Consider the following 19033-nt stretch of genomic DNA (forward strand, 5'->3'; position numbering starts at 1 on the left):
ACTTTTAGGTATTTCGCCTTTTTTAGGGTGAAATGACTACCGATAAGAACGTATGTATTGCTTGAGACGAAGTTTATTTTGACACAGATTTAGGATTTGGGGTAAAATTGAATTCAAGATAGGTACCATAAGGTAGACAATATAAGTACCATTTTTTACTATCTACTTATTTCATAGATCGTACAAAATTTGGTAGGTAGGTAGGTCTTATATAGGTACGAGTAGCACAAGTAATGGAAATAATTCGTGATGAAAGTGAATTTGTGGTTACATCACAAAAAATAGAATGTGTTCATGAACAAAATAATAACATTATTGTAAAAAAATTGGTTGTCTGTAAAGTCGGTTTACTGACGATAGTTGAACGTGACAACAAAGGCCGATTGTGCTTCTTTGTCGCTCGTTCCGCGCTCTCGCTTGCACTTCAAGCCTTACATGGAATGCCTCAGAGCGAGGTAACGCCGCATGAGTCATGATTTTACGTGCGTGCAGCCGGCTCTATCGAATTATAAGACGTTGTCACGTCAATAATATTTTTAATTTTCAAAGTAAGAAAACTATACCTACCAAGTAACTAGGGTATTATATGAAAGGGGTTTTCCTGTCCATTCTAAAATAGATTTTTATTTATTTTATGCATAATGATTTTCGATTTATCGTGCATTATGTTAGAAAAATATCCGAGTACGAAACCCTTTTTAATATAATAATAAAAAAGGCAAGTTTTTATTATTATTACTATGCACTCTTAATTAAGGAGTTTCGATGATTTTTAAGGTAACTGCGGTACAGAAACTAGGTAAAATAAAATCTCAAGTGGCAACTCTGAACATAACATTCGAAAAAAAAAACTCAACAAAAAAAAAGTGTGAGGCAGGAAAGTAAATGGCGTCTCAAGTTGTTTTTTATTCGATATCAATGTGTTTCTAATCTCACTGTGTCGTTTAAAATGTTGTCGTGTCAGTAGTATCAATTTGTTAGCTGCAGTTGTTGTTTCATTGACGATTCATGGTGAAATACCCGACGTTTCACCTTTTACCGTGAAACAATGGCGTCGAATGATTCCATGGAATCTCACGTAAAAGTTGGTGAAAATGGTGATTTCGTGGATGATTGCGGCAATGCGTGCAGCGATACGGACGCCGGCGAGAGCACCAAGCGCCGTCGAGTGACACACGATTATCGCAAACTTTCGAAACTGGGATACGATCCAAGTGTGCCAACTAATTCGAAACAGGCATCATCTGGCGATTCCAAAGGTAACAACCAGTACCTCAATACCTGTTTAGTTACGAAACTATAGTCTAATACTCTTTTTATTTATCAATTCGTGGAAATGTTATACTATTTGTGGTTTGTTTTGGGGGGAAATCTGTTAACCTATCACTCCTACATTACATCATTAATGGAGGTCATTTATGTTGATAAACATTTCATGCACATTTGTATTCTTTATTTTGTGTTGATTTCTCCATGAAAAGTGTTAGGAATGGTGTTTCAGTGTTATTCCCTTGTTGCCATGAGATGCTGCATCTGGTACCAGTGTGTGACCTTGCTGAGGTTTCCAATCTACTTTCTATTGATTACTTCAAGATTTTTGCTCTTACGAAAATCTTAATCACCAAATCACTGTAGTACCATAATTATCATTTATATTGTTCTTTTACAATATTTATTATATTTATGTATCAAGCAATGGTTTACCTAGAAATTGATGTCATTTTTTCATCATCATTTTGATAAGCATTTTGTGAATAGTTGGCCAACTGAAAGTCATAAAAACCGAAAGATTACTTTTTGTATGAATGTGAGTTGAGAGAGTGTAAATGAACTTCATGCAGTGCAAATTCTGTTATGAACTTTCAAGGGGCCGACCATTGCTACAGAGAATCATTGTGGCTAATTCTTTTGTTGTGTGGCTAAAGCTGTGATAGCCTATTGGTTAGGATGTCCGCCTCCTAATTTCCTAAATTCAAATCTTTGAAAAGGGCAACCGCCGAGTTTCTTGCTGGTTCTTCTCTGTAGGAAAGGCATTCCAAACCAGTGGTAGATGCATTTGACAATTAAAAGTACCTAAGTCTAGTTGAATAAAAATATTTTTACTTATTTATTTATCTAATCGGAGGTCAGGCTTTCCTGGGTAGACAATTCTAACTTTTCAGAGTTATAAGTGTTTTAAGTAATTATAATATCACTTGCTTTAACAGTGAAGGTAACTATCGTGAGAAAACATGCATGTCTGAGAGTTCTCCATAATGTTCTCAAAGGTGTGTGAACTCCGCCAATCGGCATTGGGCCAGCATGGTAGACTATGGTCAAAACCCTCCAAATTTGAGAGGAGACCCTTTCTCTGTGTGTTGAAGGCAGATACTTACCTAGTAAAGAATAAATGAGGAGCCGGTGGACATCTAAATTATACAACTGTGAATTACAACAATTTTTGGCCCATTGAATGCAAATCTGAACTCATTTTCAAGCGAAATAGCCTAAAACTGCCATAATTGAGTTCAAAGTTTGTGATTACAGTGAAAATTGTTTAAAACATCATCAATCCTTGAAAATCATTGATAACAACATATTGATTATAATATCCAAAATGCAAGTCCCAGTCCCACACCTAGTTTTTGACTGTATTATAAAAATAGTCAAATCGCATAAAGTTTCAGAAGCTTTCATTCTGTTTTTTAACCCCTGACCCAAAAAGAGGGGTGTTATAAGTTTGATGTGTGTATCTGTGTTTCTGTGTATTTGTGTACCTGTCTATGGCATCCTAGCTCCTAAACTAATGAACCAATTTTAATTTAGTTTCTATTTTTTGAAAGGTGGCTTGATCAAGAGTGTTCTTAACTATAATCAAAGAAAATTGGTTCAGCCGTTTGAAAGTTATCAGCTCTTTTTAGATACTGTAACCTTTACTTGTCGGGGGTGTTAGTCAGTCACCTCTTCCTTTTTGGTGGTTATATCACAAGCGTAATCTTAAAAGTGTAATCTTTTTTATTCAGAAAGTAATAATACAGATTTTCACAAATGTTAAAAATACTTAAATATAAAAATTATAAAACAAAAATATCATCCAAATCACTGGAACAAGGCAGGGTGCCCAGAACGCTGGCTGCGTTACCTTGTTGAATGGCCAGACTAATATGCTGACCAAGGTAACTGCCAGATTTCCGGTCACCCGTGGACTCCACAAGACGGGATGACAGGTCCTTAAAAAAGGATCTGGCATCCTCGCCCCACGAACCCATGGTCTCCACTCCAAAAGGCACAAATATGAAATTATTTTCTATATTTTCATATTTGCGCCTCTTGGCCCTTTCTGCCTTAGTGGCTGCCGTTCCGGCCGCCACGGAGGTCACCTGTATGTGAGACAGCGCCAGTGTATCAACACACGTGGCATCCCATACAAGCGACCTTCCTTGTTTCCACGGGACCAGAGTCATACCGTCTGGTCTCTTGCCATCGCTACGTGCCAAACCATTTGGTTCTAATACTGCAGGCACTTTAGCTGTTTTCTTTTTTACTTTTTTTTTTCGGGGGTGTTATAAATTTTTAATTTACACTTGTTGCTCCTGTCTTTAATGTAGTTCTTCTCTCTGGGCTGGTTTCCGCACTTAAACGTTTCCGTCTGTTGTGCGTATTTAATGTAGTTATGCAAAAATCAAAATCAATTAGTTCATACTTCATGCAACTTCTCTTCAAAGCTTCACTTTATCTGCTAATCTAAGTGCCAAGCTAGGTATTTTGATTCTATAAGACTTCTATAATTTGTTCTGCCCGCTAATTGTGTAACAAAAACATATTCAGTGTAATAATCCGAGGCAAATTCTGCCCCTTGATTGGCAGTGAAAAAATGTGAACATCGAATTCAACAAATTATGGGACAGAATTTGCTGTCAAAAATGTGAATGTTGAATTCAATAAATTTTGGGGCAGAATTTGTTGTCAAAAATGTAAACATTGAATTCAACAATTTTGCAGAATTTGCTGTTGATTATGATTATGATGAAATACATCCCCAACAAAAATAAACACTAGTTCCAAATATGTTCTATATGATTCATTCAGTTAATGGATTTCATTCATTGAAATAACAAGAGGAAAATTGTATTGATAAACAGTTTAACTATACCTACATATTATAACTTATATATGTAAACTGTAGGTTTTTTATGTACAAACATATGCAATCCTTCAGTTTAATAAAAATGGGTTATAAAGAGTTTGTAAATTATTATGCTCGGATTTTACTGTACCCTAGTTACGGACAGCAGTTAATATAGGGCTCTCGCTCCGTTACACAATCCCATACATATGCCATAGACATAATAAACTCAGTGGGCGTTAACCATTTTGACCAACCAACCAATCAGTAACCAAACTATGAATTGAATTTTGAACATTTTTGAAATCACGGTTGCAATTGGTTGGCCAAGCTAACTTGAAGCTGACTGCTTTTATTAAGATCATCATCATCATCATCAGCCTGTGGACGTCCACAGCTGGACATAGGCCTTCCCTAAAGAGCGCCACCACACCCGGTCCTCAGCCTTCCTCATCCAGCCACTTCCCGCCAGCCGCTTTATATCATCGGTCCATCGTGCTGGAGGGCGTCTCACACTACGTTTGCTTAAACGCGGTCTCCACTCAAGGACTTTCCGGCTCCAACGGCCATCGCCTCTACGACAAGCATGGCCTGCCCACTGCCACTTCAGCTTGCTAATAGTTTGGGCTATGTCAGTGACCTTGGTTCTCGTGCCTTTATTAAGATACTTTTATTTATCTCTACAGGAAAGAAGCGCAAACGCAGTAGCGAATCCAAAGAGCTATGTGTTTGGGGAGAAAACACGCGACCGGCCAAATACAGCAAGATATGGCCGGTGTTTGACTCGGGAGGATTCGGTGACACCGCAGTCCTAACTATGCACATCCTCCACAAATCACCAGCAATGAAGAACCCTTTACTCTTCAGACAAGACAATTTCAACAGCAATGACCCTTATATCGGAGGATTCGACTGGTTCGGAGGCATCAACTCCGCGTGGAAGCAAATTCAACTGTCCAACACGATACCTCGCGATGATCTAACCAAACGAATTTATTCATCAGTATCCCGACAGTTGAAAATAATAAACACGCACTTCCAAAGGTCAATGTTTCGATACAAGTACCCTAAAGTAACACGGGCAAATGTACTTTTACACTCAAATTCGAGGCGTCTATCCACACACTTCAGCATGTCCGTGAAAGCTATAAAATTTCAACCGACACCTCGAAGGGAGCTACCGTGTTATGGGAACTTGGAGTTACCGTTGAAAATTAAACAGGAGAATGTCTCGACCCAGTTTTATCCTGCTATCCGGAATCATAAAAGTGAAAGTGAAAAACAGAGTGATGTTAAAGTGAAAGTGGAAAGGGAACTGGTGAAGTATGAGGGTGAAAAGGAGAGGAATAAGGATAGAGAAAGGGAGAGGAGCAAAGATAGAGACAGGGAGAGGAGTAAGGATAGAGAAAGGGAGAGGGATAGGTGAGTTAATTAATCAATTTTTCGATTTAGGGTTTTTCAAATGTCAATTCAGGGCGAGTTTTCATAAAGTATATGTATGAAAGGGGGTGAAACTAGACCCAATTTTATCAATGAAAAACAATAAAAATATTTAAAAAACCGGCCAAGTGCGAGTCAGACGCATTGAGGGTTCCGTACTCGGGTATTTTTTTTCAACATTTTGCATGATAAATCAAAAACTATTATACATAAAAATAAATAAAGATCTGCATTAGGGTGTACAGGTAAAGCACTTTCATATGATACCCCACTTGGTATAGTTATCTTATTTTGAAAATTGAAACACATTTAATTATTTTTTTTTAAATGATGTAACCACGAATTCGCGGTTTCCAGATTTATTCCTGTACTTGTGCTATAAGACCTACCTACCTACCTACCAATTTTCATGATTCTAGGTCAACAAGAAGTACCCTATAGGTTTCTTGACAGACATGACGGACAGACAGACAGACAGACAGACAGATAGACAACAAAGTGATCCTAGAAGGGTACCGTTTTTCCTTTTGAGGCACGGAACCCTAAAAATACGTATTATACTAGAAGATGCACGCGACTTCGTCCGCATGGATTCAGGTTTTTTAAATATCTCGTGGGGACTCTTTTTTTTTTTGTTTCTCGGGTCATAAAATTGCCTACCATGCAAGCTACCTTTGTACCAAATTTCGTTAAAATTGGTTCAACTGTTAGGCCGTGAAAAGCTAGCTGACAGACAGACAGACACATTTATAATATTAGTATGGATTTACTTAAATAATGTTTATTTGCAGGTCCTCTCATTCGTCTCGTCATTCGTCTTGCCAGCAGTGCAGAAGGAGAGCAAGAGTGAAACGCTGCTCCATCGGAGTGCAGTGTAGAAGGGAGAAGGAGAAAACTGGCCCCGTGTGGGGCACCGTCGCACACAGCCTGGATTTTAAAGGAATGAAGTATCATAGGTGTGTGAGAATGCTATTATACAAAACAGCTGTTCTGTTTGGCGGCCATTTCGGCGCATTCTAAATGTTTTTTAAAAAGAATATTAACCATGTTAATCATGACTTATATTCCCCTTTCCTCTCCAACTAAGCGTAAAGCTTCTCCTTTTTGATGAAGTGTGCCTTTGGACATTTTTAAATGTAAATAATTGGTACCAAAATTTTTGGAAAATTTTTGTCTGCATGGATTTAGGTTTTTCTCTCTCTTTGATTTTCCGGGATAAAAAGTATGTGCTAATCCAGGATATTATCTATCTCCATTTCAAATTTCCGCCAAATCCGTTTCAGTTGTTTTTGCGTGAAAGAATAACAAAAATACACACATACATACACACACACAAACTTTCGCCTTTATAATATTAGTGTGATTAGTTTTTTTCCTCAAATGATATTTGTATAATATTGTCACCAGGTTGATGCGTGTGGAGACCCATCCAAACGGCGGTGCGAGCGTAGTGTACCTTTACCAGCACGACATTGATATGCTGAGTGCCACACAACAGGAGTCACTCGCTAAGGAGTTCCTAAAGGTTAGTTTTATAATAAACATTATTATACATTACACCTATGCTATGAAAATCGAATGATTCAGTCCATATTTTTAGAGTCCACAGGATTTAAAAAAAACCTAAATCCAGCATCATATATTTTTAGGGTTCCATTCCATCTGTCTGTCAGGGGGCTACATCTCTTCAACCGTAATAGGTGGAGTGTTGAAATTTTCACAGAATGTGTATTTTTATTACTGCTATAACAACAAATAATAAAAATTTGAAAATGACCATGAAGATTAATAAAAATTAAAGTGTTATTTCTGTACGATGGTACAGAACCGGCCAAATGTGACCGACTCGCACTTGACCGGTTTTTGATATTACCCATTAGAGTACATTATACATACATACATAGATACATACATTATTATGTATTTATATACTTTATTGCACCACAAAACTTAAAAGGCGGTCTTATCGCTAAATAGCTAATGTATTATTCCTTTGCAGCTGGTATTCTCGGAAGACAGCGAGGGTTGGGCGTACTTTGTCTGCGGAGTGGTCCGAGGCGCTGCGGCCAGGCTACCCTGTCTGCTGCAGTATCTGGCAGAGCAGCACCCCACCCTGACGGTGAAGGCCGGCGTGTTGGCGCGCGCCTCCGACATCGAGACCACCACCATCAGCAAATATTACCAACAGGTACCCAGGTTAATCCTCTTTTTTAACCCCCGACCCAAAGAGAGGGGTGTTATAAGTTTATCTTTGTATCTGTCTGTGGCATCGTAGCTCCTAAAATAATGAACCGATTTTAATTTAATTTTTTTTTGTTTGAAAGGTGGCTTGATCGAGAGTGTTCTTAGCTAATCCAAGAAAATCGGTTCAGCCGTTTGGAAATTATCAGGTCTTTTCTAGTTACTGTAGCCTTCACTTGTCGGGGGTGTTATAAATTTTTAATTTACACTTGTTCTACAACCGCACCGCACGCCACCGCAAGCAATTTCACCCTCACCGAATCGACCGTCCGTTGTGCCAGATCCTTTTTTCCACGCACATGCAAACTGTGGAATCAACTTCCATCGGCGGTGTTCCCACTAGATTACAACATGGGGTTATTCAAGAGGCGGATCAACAAATTCCTGAAAGGCCGGCAACGTATCGGCGGCACCTCTGGTGCAGCAAATGTTCATGGGTGGCGGTACTCACTTAACACCAGGTGACCCGCCTGCTTGTCTGCTCACTATTTTATTATATAAAAAAAAAAGATATTATGATTTTCCTCCATATTAGGCTGAATCAACATTTGCTAGCAGTTCTGATTCTAGTCTAGAGCTAATTTATAAATTAAAAAAAAAACCAGGGGTCTATTAGTTGACAATTATCATGATCATCAAAGTAAGCAACTCTTACGGTGCTTACTTTGATGATCATGATAATTGTCACGTTGTTACGGTGCTAAGAAGGTATCTTATACTTTGTTCCAGGTGCAACAATCGTACTTGGCTGGTACTTTTCGCTGCGGGCCGCTGCATCAGATCTCTCTAGTGGGCACAGTGCACGAGGAGGTCGGTGGTTACTTCCCCGACATGCTCGACATGCTGTCGGAATGCCCCTTCCTTAACCTGGTGAGATATTATACACTTGCATGTTACTTCAAGGGTTAAATGTGTGTGAGCAGTTGGCGAGACATGCTCTAAAATATATTTGTTTGTGCATATAATTAATAAATAAATTTAAATAAAAGGGAGGAATATAAAAAAAAAAAAAAAAATTAAAAATAAGTAAAATTTATTCAGGCAGAACTTGAGAGTAAAGTCAGGTCCACTGCGCCATGTGACGAACAAAATTATCAGTAAATTAATCAGTTATTTTCGGAAAAGTCATGTTTCATCTCTGTCTCTCCCTAAATATAAATTAGCAATTTTCTTTAGTACCTAATTTTCTCATTCTGGAGGTGGGCGTTAACAAATGTAACACGGTTTCTAACTAAAGCAATTGTTACCGTTCTTTACTTTTAAGGCAATGTAAAGAGAAAAATGCGTTTAAGCAAGCGTAGTGTGGGACGCCCTCCAGCACGATGGACCGACGATATAAAGCGGCTGGCGGGAAGTGGCTGGATGAGGAAGGCTGAGGATCGGGTGTGGTAGCGCTCTATAGGGAAGGCCTATGTCCAACAGTGGACGTCCACAGGCTGATGAAAGAGAAAAATAAAGATTTTTCATTAAAAAACCAATTATAATTGTTGTTTTATCAGACAATGCCGTGGGGCCCAATGTCGGCCGTGGAAATGGAGCCCAAGGAGTCAAACGACGGCCCCATCCTGTGGATCAGGCCGGGCGAGCAACTGGTGCCCACTGCTGAACTTGGCAAGAGTCCCATCAAGAAGAGAAGGTATAACATTCAAAATTCAAAATGTTTTTACTCATATTATATTTTATAATAAAATTCCACAGTCAATTTTAGACTTGCCTTTACACAAGTTTAAAAAATCTATTAAAAGTATGCTCCTGAAAAAAGCTTATTGTACAATCGAAAATTATCTAAATGACAAAAAAGCTTGGGTTTGACTCGCTCCAGCAATACACGGCGCTGCAATTGCTTGTATACAGTATGGCATATTATTGTAAATTGAATATGTACTTGAAAAGAGCAACCGCCGAGTTTCTTGCTGGTTCTCAATAGAAACGGCATTCCGAACCAGGGGTAGATTATTTTGACGATTCAAAAGCACTTGTAAAAGTTTATTTGAATAAAAATATATTCTATTCTATTCAAAACCCTTTTGCTATTGTCGGGGGTTCCCCCGCGCCTGAATTTTTTTACTGAAAAATGGCCTCATTTCTTTAGGACGGGTATGAACGAGCTACGCAATCTACAGTACCTACCTCGTTGGAGCGAGGCGCGCGAGTTTCTCTTTGAGGATAGAACGCGCGCGCACGCGGACCACGTCGGGCATGGTCTGGACAGAATCACCACGGCTGCCGTTGGTGAGCTACTCTTGCACTCTCTCATTATTCTTTCTTGACTGACGATGAATGATATATGGTATTTTTTTAATCAGATACAAGTTAGCTCTTGACTGGAATCTCACCTGGTGGTAAGTGATGATGCAGTCCAAGATGGAAGCGGGCTAACCTAGAAGGGGTATGGCAGTTTTCGTTAAACCCCCTCCTTTGGTTTCTGCACGGCATCGTACCGGAACGCTAAATCGCTTGGCGACACGGCTTTGCCGGTAGGGTGGTAACTAGCCACGGCCGAAGCTTCAAACCAGACCAGTGAGTGGCTAAGTATGAGCCTCATATACACTGAAAATATTACTCACAATGTAATTGCTAAATCTCTTTCAACATAACTTTATCTACACAACAGGCTGACTAGACACCGTAACAGGCTTGCGACTCCTACGCTCCGCCTAAGGAAGGTCCAAAAGTCATTTATGGGAATGAAATTGCCTTTATATAAGTTTAAAAGATCTATTAAAACTATGCTCCTGAGAAAAGCATATTATGCTATCGAAGATTATGTAAATGATAAAAGAGCGTGGATTTGACCTACAGCTCGCTCCAGCAATGCGCGGGACTTTTAATTACTCGTATACATGGCATAATATTGTATATCAAATCTTTGAAAAGAGCAACCGCCGAGTTCCTTGCTGGTTCTTCTCGGTAGGAAAGGCATTCCGAACCAGTGGTAGATGCTCTTGACGATTCAAGAGTACTTGTAAAAGTCTAATTGAATAAAAATATTTTGAACTAGAGGATGCCCGCGGCTTCACCCGCGTGGGGTTCGGTTATTTTTAAATCCCGTATGAACTCTTCAATTTTCCAGGATAAAAAGTAGCCTATGTCCTTCCCCGGGATGTATCCCAAGTCTGTACCAAATTTTATTAAAATCGGTTCAGTGGTTGGCCCGTGAAAACGCAGCAGACAGACAGACAGACAGACAGACACACTTTCGCATTTATAATATTAGTATGGATTTGAATTTACAGGTGTTCTGAAAGCAATCCACTGTGGGGACGAGTCAGACAGAGGCAGAATTACTAAAGACGTGGTCGCTTTCCATGCGGGGGACTTCAGCAAACTCGTGTCACTGTTGCAGCTGGATCTATACGAGCCGCCCATCTCACAGTGCGTCACATGGTAAGTGTCACCACTTCAATCATGTCAAGTGGTTGGTCACCTCAAAAGGAAATACGGAACCCTTATAGGATCATGTCTGTCTGTCGCGTCTGTCAAGAAAGCCTATAGGGTACTTCCCGTTGATCTAGAATTGTGAAATTGGGCAGGCAGCTATGTCTTATAGCATAAGTGAAGGGAAAACCGTGAATTTGTGGTTATATCACAAAAAAAACCGGCCAAGTGCGGGTCAGACTCGTGCACTGAAGGTTCCGTACTTGGGTATTTTTTCCAATATTTTGCACGATAAATCAAAAACTATCACACATAAAAATTAAAAATCTGTTTTAGGATGTACAGGTAAAGCCCTTTATACCCCACTTGGTACAGTTATCTTATTTTGAAAATTGAAACACATTTTAATTTTTTTTTATGATGTAACCACAAATTCACCTACCTACCTACCAAATTTCATGATTCTAGGTCAACGGGAAGTACAGGTTTCTTGACAGACAGACAGACAACAAAGTGATCCTGTAAGGGTTCCGTTTTCCTTTTGAGGTACGGAACCCTAAAAATATTGAGATTTGTAATATAACAAATAATTAGTTTACTGAATCACATCAAGATGGCGCTGTACGTCATTAACTTGCAAATTTTTGTCATACTGGTTGCAGATTTCTTGTACAATGGTAGGGAACCCTACGTGCGTGAGTCCGGCTCGCACTTGACCGGCTATTTTTCTGATTAGTGACACCATAAAATACTGTTTCCAGGTTGGAAGAAGCGAAACTGAACCAACTGCGTCGCGAGGGCGTGCGTTACTCAAGACTACCGCTGTGCTCTGACGATGTCTACTTCCTACCCAGAAACATCATACACCAGTTCCGGACCGTGTCTGCGGTCACCTCCATAGGTATAGTACGCGACAGGTCGAGATGGCTATCGGGGTATGAGGCGGGGGGACGCCCCGCACACCCACGCTTTCCCGCACCGTCCCCACCCCGATTACCATCTCGATTGTCTACGTTAGTAAACAGTTATGGACACAATGTGAACCTAAGAGAACTTGTTTACTAGCTTGTGACGTCACACGTGTCATGTGACCAGCGCCATCACAGAAATGTCGCTTTTGGCGCGGTCTTCGAAACTTTTTATAAAAAAGTTAAAAACTAAAACTCGACTGCGATCGTCCTAATAAACGCTGAAATATTAGAGTAAATTTGTTTGTCTGTCGCTTGGTATATTTTAATGTTGTTGTACATTCATATTCATGAGCTTAGAACTTTCTACTCTTTCGTTTGACACCCCACTCAATACAATGGCAAAAAATATTTTTTTGGAGACCTCCACTTTTATAATATAATTAATCTGTTAGGTCAATTTTTTCGTATAAAATATAGCCTATGTCACCCGGACCTTTACAACGAATCAATTGACACCTCATTTATCAAAATCGGCCCAGTAGTTTAGGAACACACAGAATTTGGATACAAACATACATACATAGACTGCTAAAATCATAACCCTTCCTTTTGGTTTTGCCGCAGTCGGGTAATTAGATAAATAGCCTATTGTATATGTATGTGTTTCCGCAGCGTGGCATCTTCGTCTGAAGCAGTACTACGCGTCGTCGGAAGCCTCGTCTCCAGCAGATGAACGTCCTCCGCCCGACCAGCCCATCATCAACCATACCGGTACATATTTCTATTTCTTATCATGAGTTGCACTAACTCATAGCCTTTTCTTTTAGTTCTGATTTACAATTGGTCAAGTATAGTGATGAGTAGCAGGCCCCCTAACTCTTCCGAATCACATGGTAAAAATTTAATCAACTTGTAAGAATAATTCAAAGTATTTAGAATGAAAAAAAAAAGTTTATTTCTTAAGTTGTGCCACACATTTTACAAGCGTATGCGTTATCTGAAAGTATTATATCAGTATATTATCATTTAGTTTATCTTCTACGTAAAAATAAACTAATTCACGCTTTATTATTTGTATTAATAAATTATTCTTTATTTCACAGAAACTAAGAAATCCACAAAGCACAAGAGCGGCGTCATAGAAATGAGAGCTCTAAGCGCTAAGTTCAAAGAGAAAGCAGCGCTCAAAATATCCGAAACCAGAAAGAGTCTGGAAGTCAGAGGAGAAACAAAAGAGAAAACTGACGAAAAGAAGGACAGACGATCAGAAAAACATGAAAGAACAGAAAAAACTGACAAGGACAAACATAGACACAGAGATGACAAACATAGAACCGACAAATCCGACAGTCGGACTGAGAAACTTGACAAATCAACAGAAAAATTGGACAGATCAGACAAATTGGACACCAAAACGTCTGACAAAGAAAATAAATCTGACAAAATTGACAGAACAGATAAAGAAAAACAAATTGATAGTCGGACAGATAAATCGGACATCAAAACTGATAAAAGTGACCGCTCGGACAAAGATCGGTCATTAGATCCAAAAACTGATAAAAACGATAGCCGAGCAGAAAAATCTGACCACAAATCCGATAGCAGAACTGAGAAGGAAAATAGAACAGTGGAAAGGTCGGATAAATCGGATCGGTCGTCCGACAAATCGCACGACAGTCACCGACGACATTCTTCATCCCGACACAGATCACACCACAAATCTGAGAGATCAAGAGATCATAAAGATTACAAAAAGGATCACAAATCTGACGAGAAGAAATACGAAAGGCACAGAGAAAAAGTGAAAGAAGAAGTGAAAGTGAGGGAGGTGAAAAGTGAATCCAAAGTGCAAAGTGAAAAGTTACCGCAATCGGTCCACCGGCCTCCAGATTAGGTGTGTGTGTGTTTAGACACTTGATTTGTGCTTAGTGTGCGTTTTTTGAAAAAACAGTTTGCACCTTGTGTCGGTTGGCCAAAATAATGTTATTGTTGTGTTGTGGTATTATTAACATGAAAATTACAGAATTTCGGTTTTTTTTTTACATAAAAAAAGATTGAAAAACAAAAAGCTATGCAAATTGGCACAGTTAGAAATCTGAGAGTTGAGACTTTCATCTGAAATATGTTTATTTCAGAAATTATTTATTGTTAGAGCACTTGCCAAAACATGTATATCGAATTTCTTGTATATTATTTTTTCTTAATTTTTTTACCAGTGTCTATTGCCAAAAACTTCATTGAAATTTTGAATTTGATGTCTAAAATTGAAAAGTTATCGAATAAAAAAATTTACTAATCAAAATGTCCTTCAAATGTCAATTTCTTAAAAAAAATGAAACAAAAATACCTTAATTTAGTACTATAATAAGTGCTAAACAAATTTGATCTCTATTACAACCGCACAAGGTTCAAAACGCTTCAAAAGACTCGCTAAGTACCTTATTGGTAGAATAGGATAATGACCCTGTAAATACTAGGATTAAGTCTCGTAGAGGCTAAGCAAAGAATGATTGAATGCGCAGTTTTAGATACTACCCTCGTTTTGCTAAAAAGTGACTAACCACAAAAAAATTGTTTTTAAGTCATTGCCAGAAAAATGTGGGAATTTTGTAAAACTGATGTTTCTAAAAAAGTATTCTAACATATGACCCAAGTTTTTTAGTTGGGTTCTACATCACAAACTTTTTCAGAAATGTCAGTTTTTCTTAATTCCCATGTTATGTACCTATAAATAAAAAACTAGTTTCTGGGATAGTCTCTTTTTAACAAAAGGAAAGATTGCTAATTTTGTTGTACACAGTCTCTATATTCTCTCTGCATCATATCATTTGCTGAGGTCCATAACCTCTTCCATTAAACACATTTTTTTTTTATAATAATGCGGTATACTCATCTATGAGTGCTTAAGCTACCATACAAATAGTTGTATGGCTATTTCGGAACGTATTGTCGGATTCGGATCGGATGCAGTGCGTAATCGGACGATTATATTGACAGATTACGGATAGGTTTGATTTTAGTTATTTTTAGTCTTCAGAGAATTGTGTACAACTGAATAAGCGCTAATTATACCTATTTTAACTTTTTTTTTATTTTAAACCAGTGATTTTATTTTATCGTTTTATTTTTCATACTAACTACATGCATGCATACCAACCCTTGCAGTATTAAACTGATTTATATACAACTAATTTTAACCATTTTAAGGAACTTTTTTAGTTTCATAATTTCATTTATATTTCGTGTCTCACGACTGTTTTAGTCAAATACTCGCCGCGTTTAAGTAAAATTGGAAGTCAAATCAGCTACTTTTTATCAAATGTCAAAACGCTCGCTTAGTATGGGAGCTTGTATGAAATACACAGATGTGACGTCATGCACATTTGACGTAATTTGACGAACTTTTTTTTAGTTAAATCGATAATTTAAAATGGCTAGTAAACTCAAAACTAGCAGTGATTGTGGGTTTTACGAATTTTGGAACACCCTCTATTTAATAAATACAAGGAAATGTTATTTTTGGCATAGGCATCATCCCCATTGGAAGTTTTTCACTCATTTGCAAGCCCTAAGACAAAATCATAATAAATAATTCTAGTATTTGTCCAATTCATTTGGACCAGGCAAAGGTCATAGACCATACAGCCATAATTTTTCTTGTGGTAGTCCAAACTCAAAAAATAACTCGCATTTTTTCTACTTTTGGAAAATTGTCAAGTTTACGTTGGTTTAATTTTTTTTTAATTAAACTTTTTTTTTCATTTTATTTTTTCTTACCCACATCTAAAACTGCGTTCTGAATGTGATGTAAAAGTTTTAAAGTCGAAGTTTAATAATAATAATAAAATTAATAAAGTAAAATAAATTTTAAGAAGAAGATAAATTTTAAATATCCACACATATTTCTAATGAATGTGCACTAAAACCGTCTTCATGTTGTACGATACGACATCGACAACGATCGCCGATCCGATATTTGGACTTTGTCTCTATAGTACGCTCCACACCTTTTATAAAAGGATTTAAAAAAATTACACGCGTTTTAAAAAGTATTTTTCGAGTTATCACCAAAAAAACTTGGAAAATGTAGAAAGAATTGATGCTTTCTAAAAAACTATGCTAAGGAAGACCAAGGTTTAGCAAGTTAGTTTTTAGGTTGGTCCTGAGTTTTTTGGCGATAACTTTAAAACTACGTTTCGGGGTTACGCTTTTCAGTAAAAGGAATAGTAAGGTTGAAATCTATAGAGCGCACTTTCACTTTGCTTTACTTGAGTTTCAGTTAAAACGAGACAGATTGATGCCAGTGGTATAAAGCTGTCTCGTTTTAACAGTGTCTTAAGTCTGCCTTAGTTTCTAGTTTGGATAAAAAAATATAGTTTTCTGAAAAAAATTGGGAAGAGAAAGGTCACAAATATCGGATCCGCACCCGAGAAATATATCGTATCGTACAAGTGAAAATACTGTAAGAGTAAAAAGATATATTGATAGTTTAGTTAAGGTTAGAGTAAATTTTTTTGTGATTTTTAAAAAATAACTATTATTAAATTATTTATTACATCACTGTTGATGTTACGCGGCTGAGTGACGGATACCGGAACCTTAATAGCTCGTTCACACAGGCTGCGTATGCGTAGACGTAGCGCGTACCATTGCGTTGTAATTTATGGAACTGTATGAAACATGGCATACCGCTTGCGTAAAGCGTGGATGTATGCGTAACCCGGTGTGTTAGGGGTTTACGCGCTTCACTACGTACGTGTCACGTGTACGCAATTAGTGTGAATCGGCCTTTAATTACTTCCGAGTTATTTATTTTGAGAATGGAGTATATTTTAAACACAAGTACAGTAATATCACTTTTACAAGTCGATTAGGTATGTAATTTAATAACAAATGAAAAGAAAATACCTATTGTAAAATTACTTTTGAGTAGTATTTGAAATTGTGAATGATTTGGTCTGACGAATGATATTATATCAATATATGTTACGTTCTTATTATAATATAATATAATATGGCGTATGGAAACAGTATTCGCTGATGAACAAGAAAGAAGATACGAAATGCCCAAGAGCATAAGAGATAACGAATGTTTTACTTATCCTTTTTTACATATTATTATGTATTATAATATCATTGGATCTTTCCAAATCTTGTTTGTTAAATTCAACCAGATGGATAACTAATAATTTTGTAAAAAGACAGTTTTTAAATCTTCAATAAATTATAAACCAATTTTTAAACTTGCCTATTTTTTTACACTGTGAGATAACAATTTTTTTTTATTTGTTTTCATCTCTTAACGTAATAATCGATTTTTTTTTTTTTTTGATTCATTTAGTACACTAATTTGATAATTTCTTTTCTTTAAAGAATATTAGCCATGCTAGTCATAACTAATAGGAGTATTAGTTCCTAGCACAAGCTTTACGCTTAATTGGAGGGGAAAAGGGAGCCTTCCCCCTCCAATTAAGCGTAAAGCTTGTGCCAGGAGTGGGTACGACAATAGTGCAACGGGTGGGATTTGAACCGCCGACCTTTCGGAATTCAGTCCGCTCCTCAACCATTGAGCTATCGAGGCTCTAAATTAGTATCTGAATTAAAAACAAGTATAAATTGTGTAAATTAAAATATTATTACATCCCCGACAAGTGAAGGTTACAGTAACTAGAAAAGAGCTGATAACTTTCAAACGGCTGAACCGATTTTCTTGGATTATAGCTAAGAACCACCAAGCCACCTTTCAAACGAAAAAAAACTAAATTAAAATCGATTCATTAGTGTAGGAGCTACGATGCCACAGACAGATAGATACATACGTCAAACTTATAACACCCCTCTTTTTGGGTTAAAAAGTTCTTTTCTGATGTAACCGGCAAACAAGTTGAACAAAAGTACTCTGTGCAAGTTGAACCTTGGCGCGTGCACGCGATTGGTTGATCAGTTGTCGCGGGACACGCCATTGGTTGATAAGCTGACCCTTGCTTCCCGGGTTTCATCAACTTTTATGGGCACGGTTATGGTATTTAAAGGTTTGTAATAAAAATGCCCATAAATGTACTGTCGTAATCTCGATGTATTTTCTGTCGTCAAGATATGGTTTTACAACACACTCACATTACAAGGGTAACTCAAACTTAAAACTTAAAATAGGTACTTACTTAAACGTAAAATAGGTTTTTTGATGTACAAGTAAAATTCGCTATCAAATTATATCGCGTATGCAAAAGACCACGTGGTATCGACCGGAAGGCAACATGCGCTTCGCGTCGGATGCAAGTTTTGACTGGAATTAGGTCAATGCAGTGGCCGCGCGCCGAGTTACATTATTTTCTATGCGCCTGCGCAGCGTATAGTGAGGGCGCATGGTCGACGCTTGCCGATATCGACAACCTTGTCGATAAAATATATAAATTATGATTTAAATGAAATATATGAATGAATGTGATCTGAATGGAATGTGTGTGTGAAATAATATGTGTGGTGTGGTGTAGTGAAGGTCCCCATACTTTCTCCTAGGTACGCCACTGAAGCATCTACATAAAAAATTAAAATTTTGTATGGAAATTTTTATAATTTTATTTCGTCATTTTACTTCAGCATTGTGTTTATCAGATCAAAGTACCATGGGTACGTGTCGTCTTTATATACTAATTACCAAACACCCTGTATAGCGATAACGGCATTCCGAACCAGTGGTAAATTATTTGACGATTCAAAAGCACTTGTAAAAGTTTATTTGAATAAAAATCTATTCTATTCTATTCTATTCTATAGAGCGCACTTTGACTTTGCTTAGACTTAAGACATTGTTCTTTTTTTTAACTTGTTACTAATACAAGAGGCGGCTGCTACCTCTGACGTGGTGTCAGAGACGTTTGTAAGTTTTTTTTTAAATTTTGTACTATAAAAATACTGTATCTTAAGACACTGTTAAAACGAGATAGCTTTATACCAC

General features: G+C 37.6%; 1 protein-coding gene across 1 annotated transcript; it reads left to right on the plus strand.

The window, feature by feature from the left end:
- Positions 1-831: 831 nt before the first annotated feature.
- Positions 832-17318, plus strand: LOC123877373 (lysine-specific demethylase 9). Its single transcript, XM_045924077.1, has 12 exons — positions 832-1259; positions 4792-5527; positions 6337-6501; positions 6953-7070; positions 7545-7733; positions 8516-8656; positions 9286-9422; positions 9879-10018; positions 11023-11173; positions 11926-12065; positions 12748-12846; positions 13179-17318. The coding sequence occupies exons 1-12, from the start codon at positions 1049-1051 to the stop codon at positions 13967-13969; spliced, it is 3018 nt and encodes a 1005-aa protein (XP_045780033.1). The 5' UTR covers positions 832-1048; the 3' UTR covers positions 13970-17318.
- Positions 17319-19033: the final 1715 nt, after the last annotated feature.

Source organism: Maniola jurtina, chromosome 23 (genome assembly GCF_905333055.1).
Source record: "Maniola jurtina chromosome 23, ilManJurt1.1, whole genome shotgun sequence".
NCBI lineage: Eukaryota > Metazoa > Arthropoda > Insecta > Lepidoptera > Nymphalidae > Maniola > Maniola jurtina.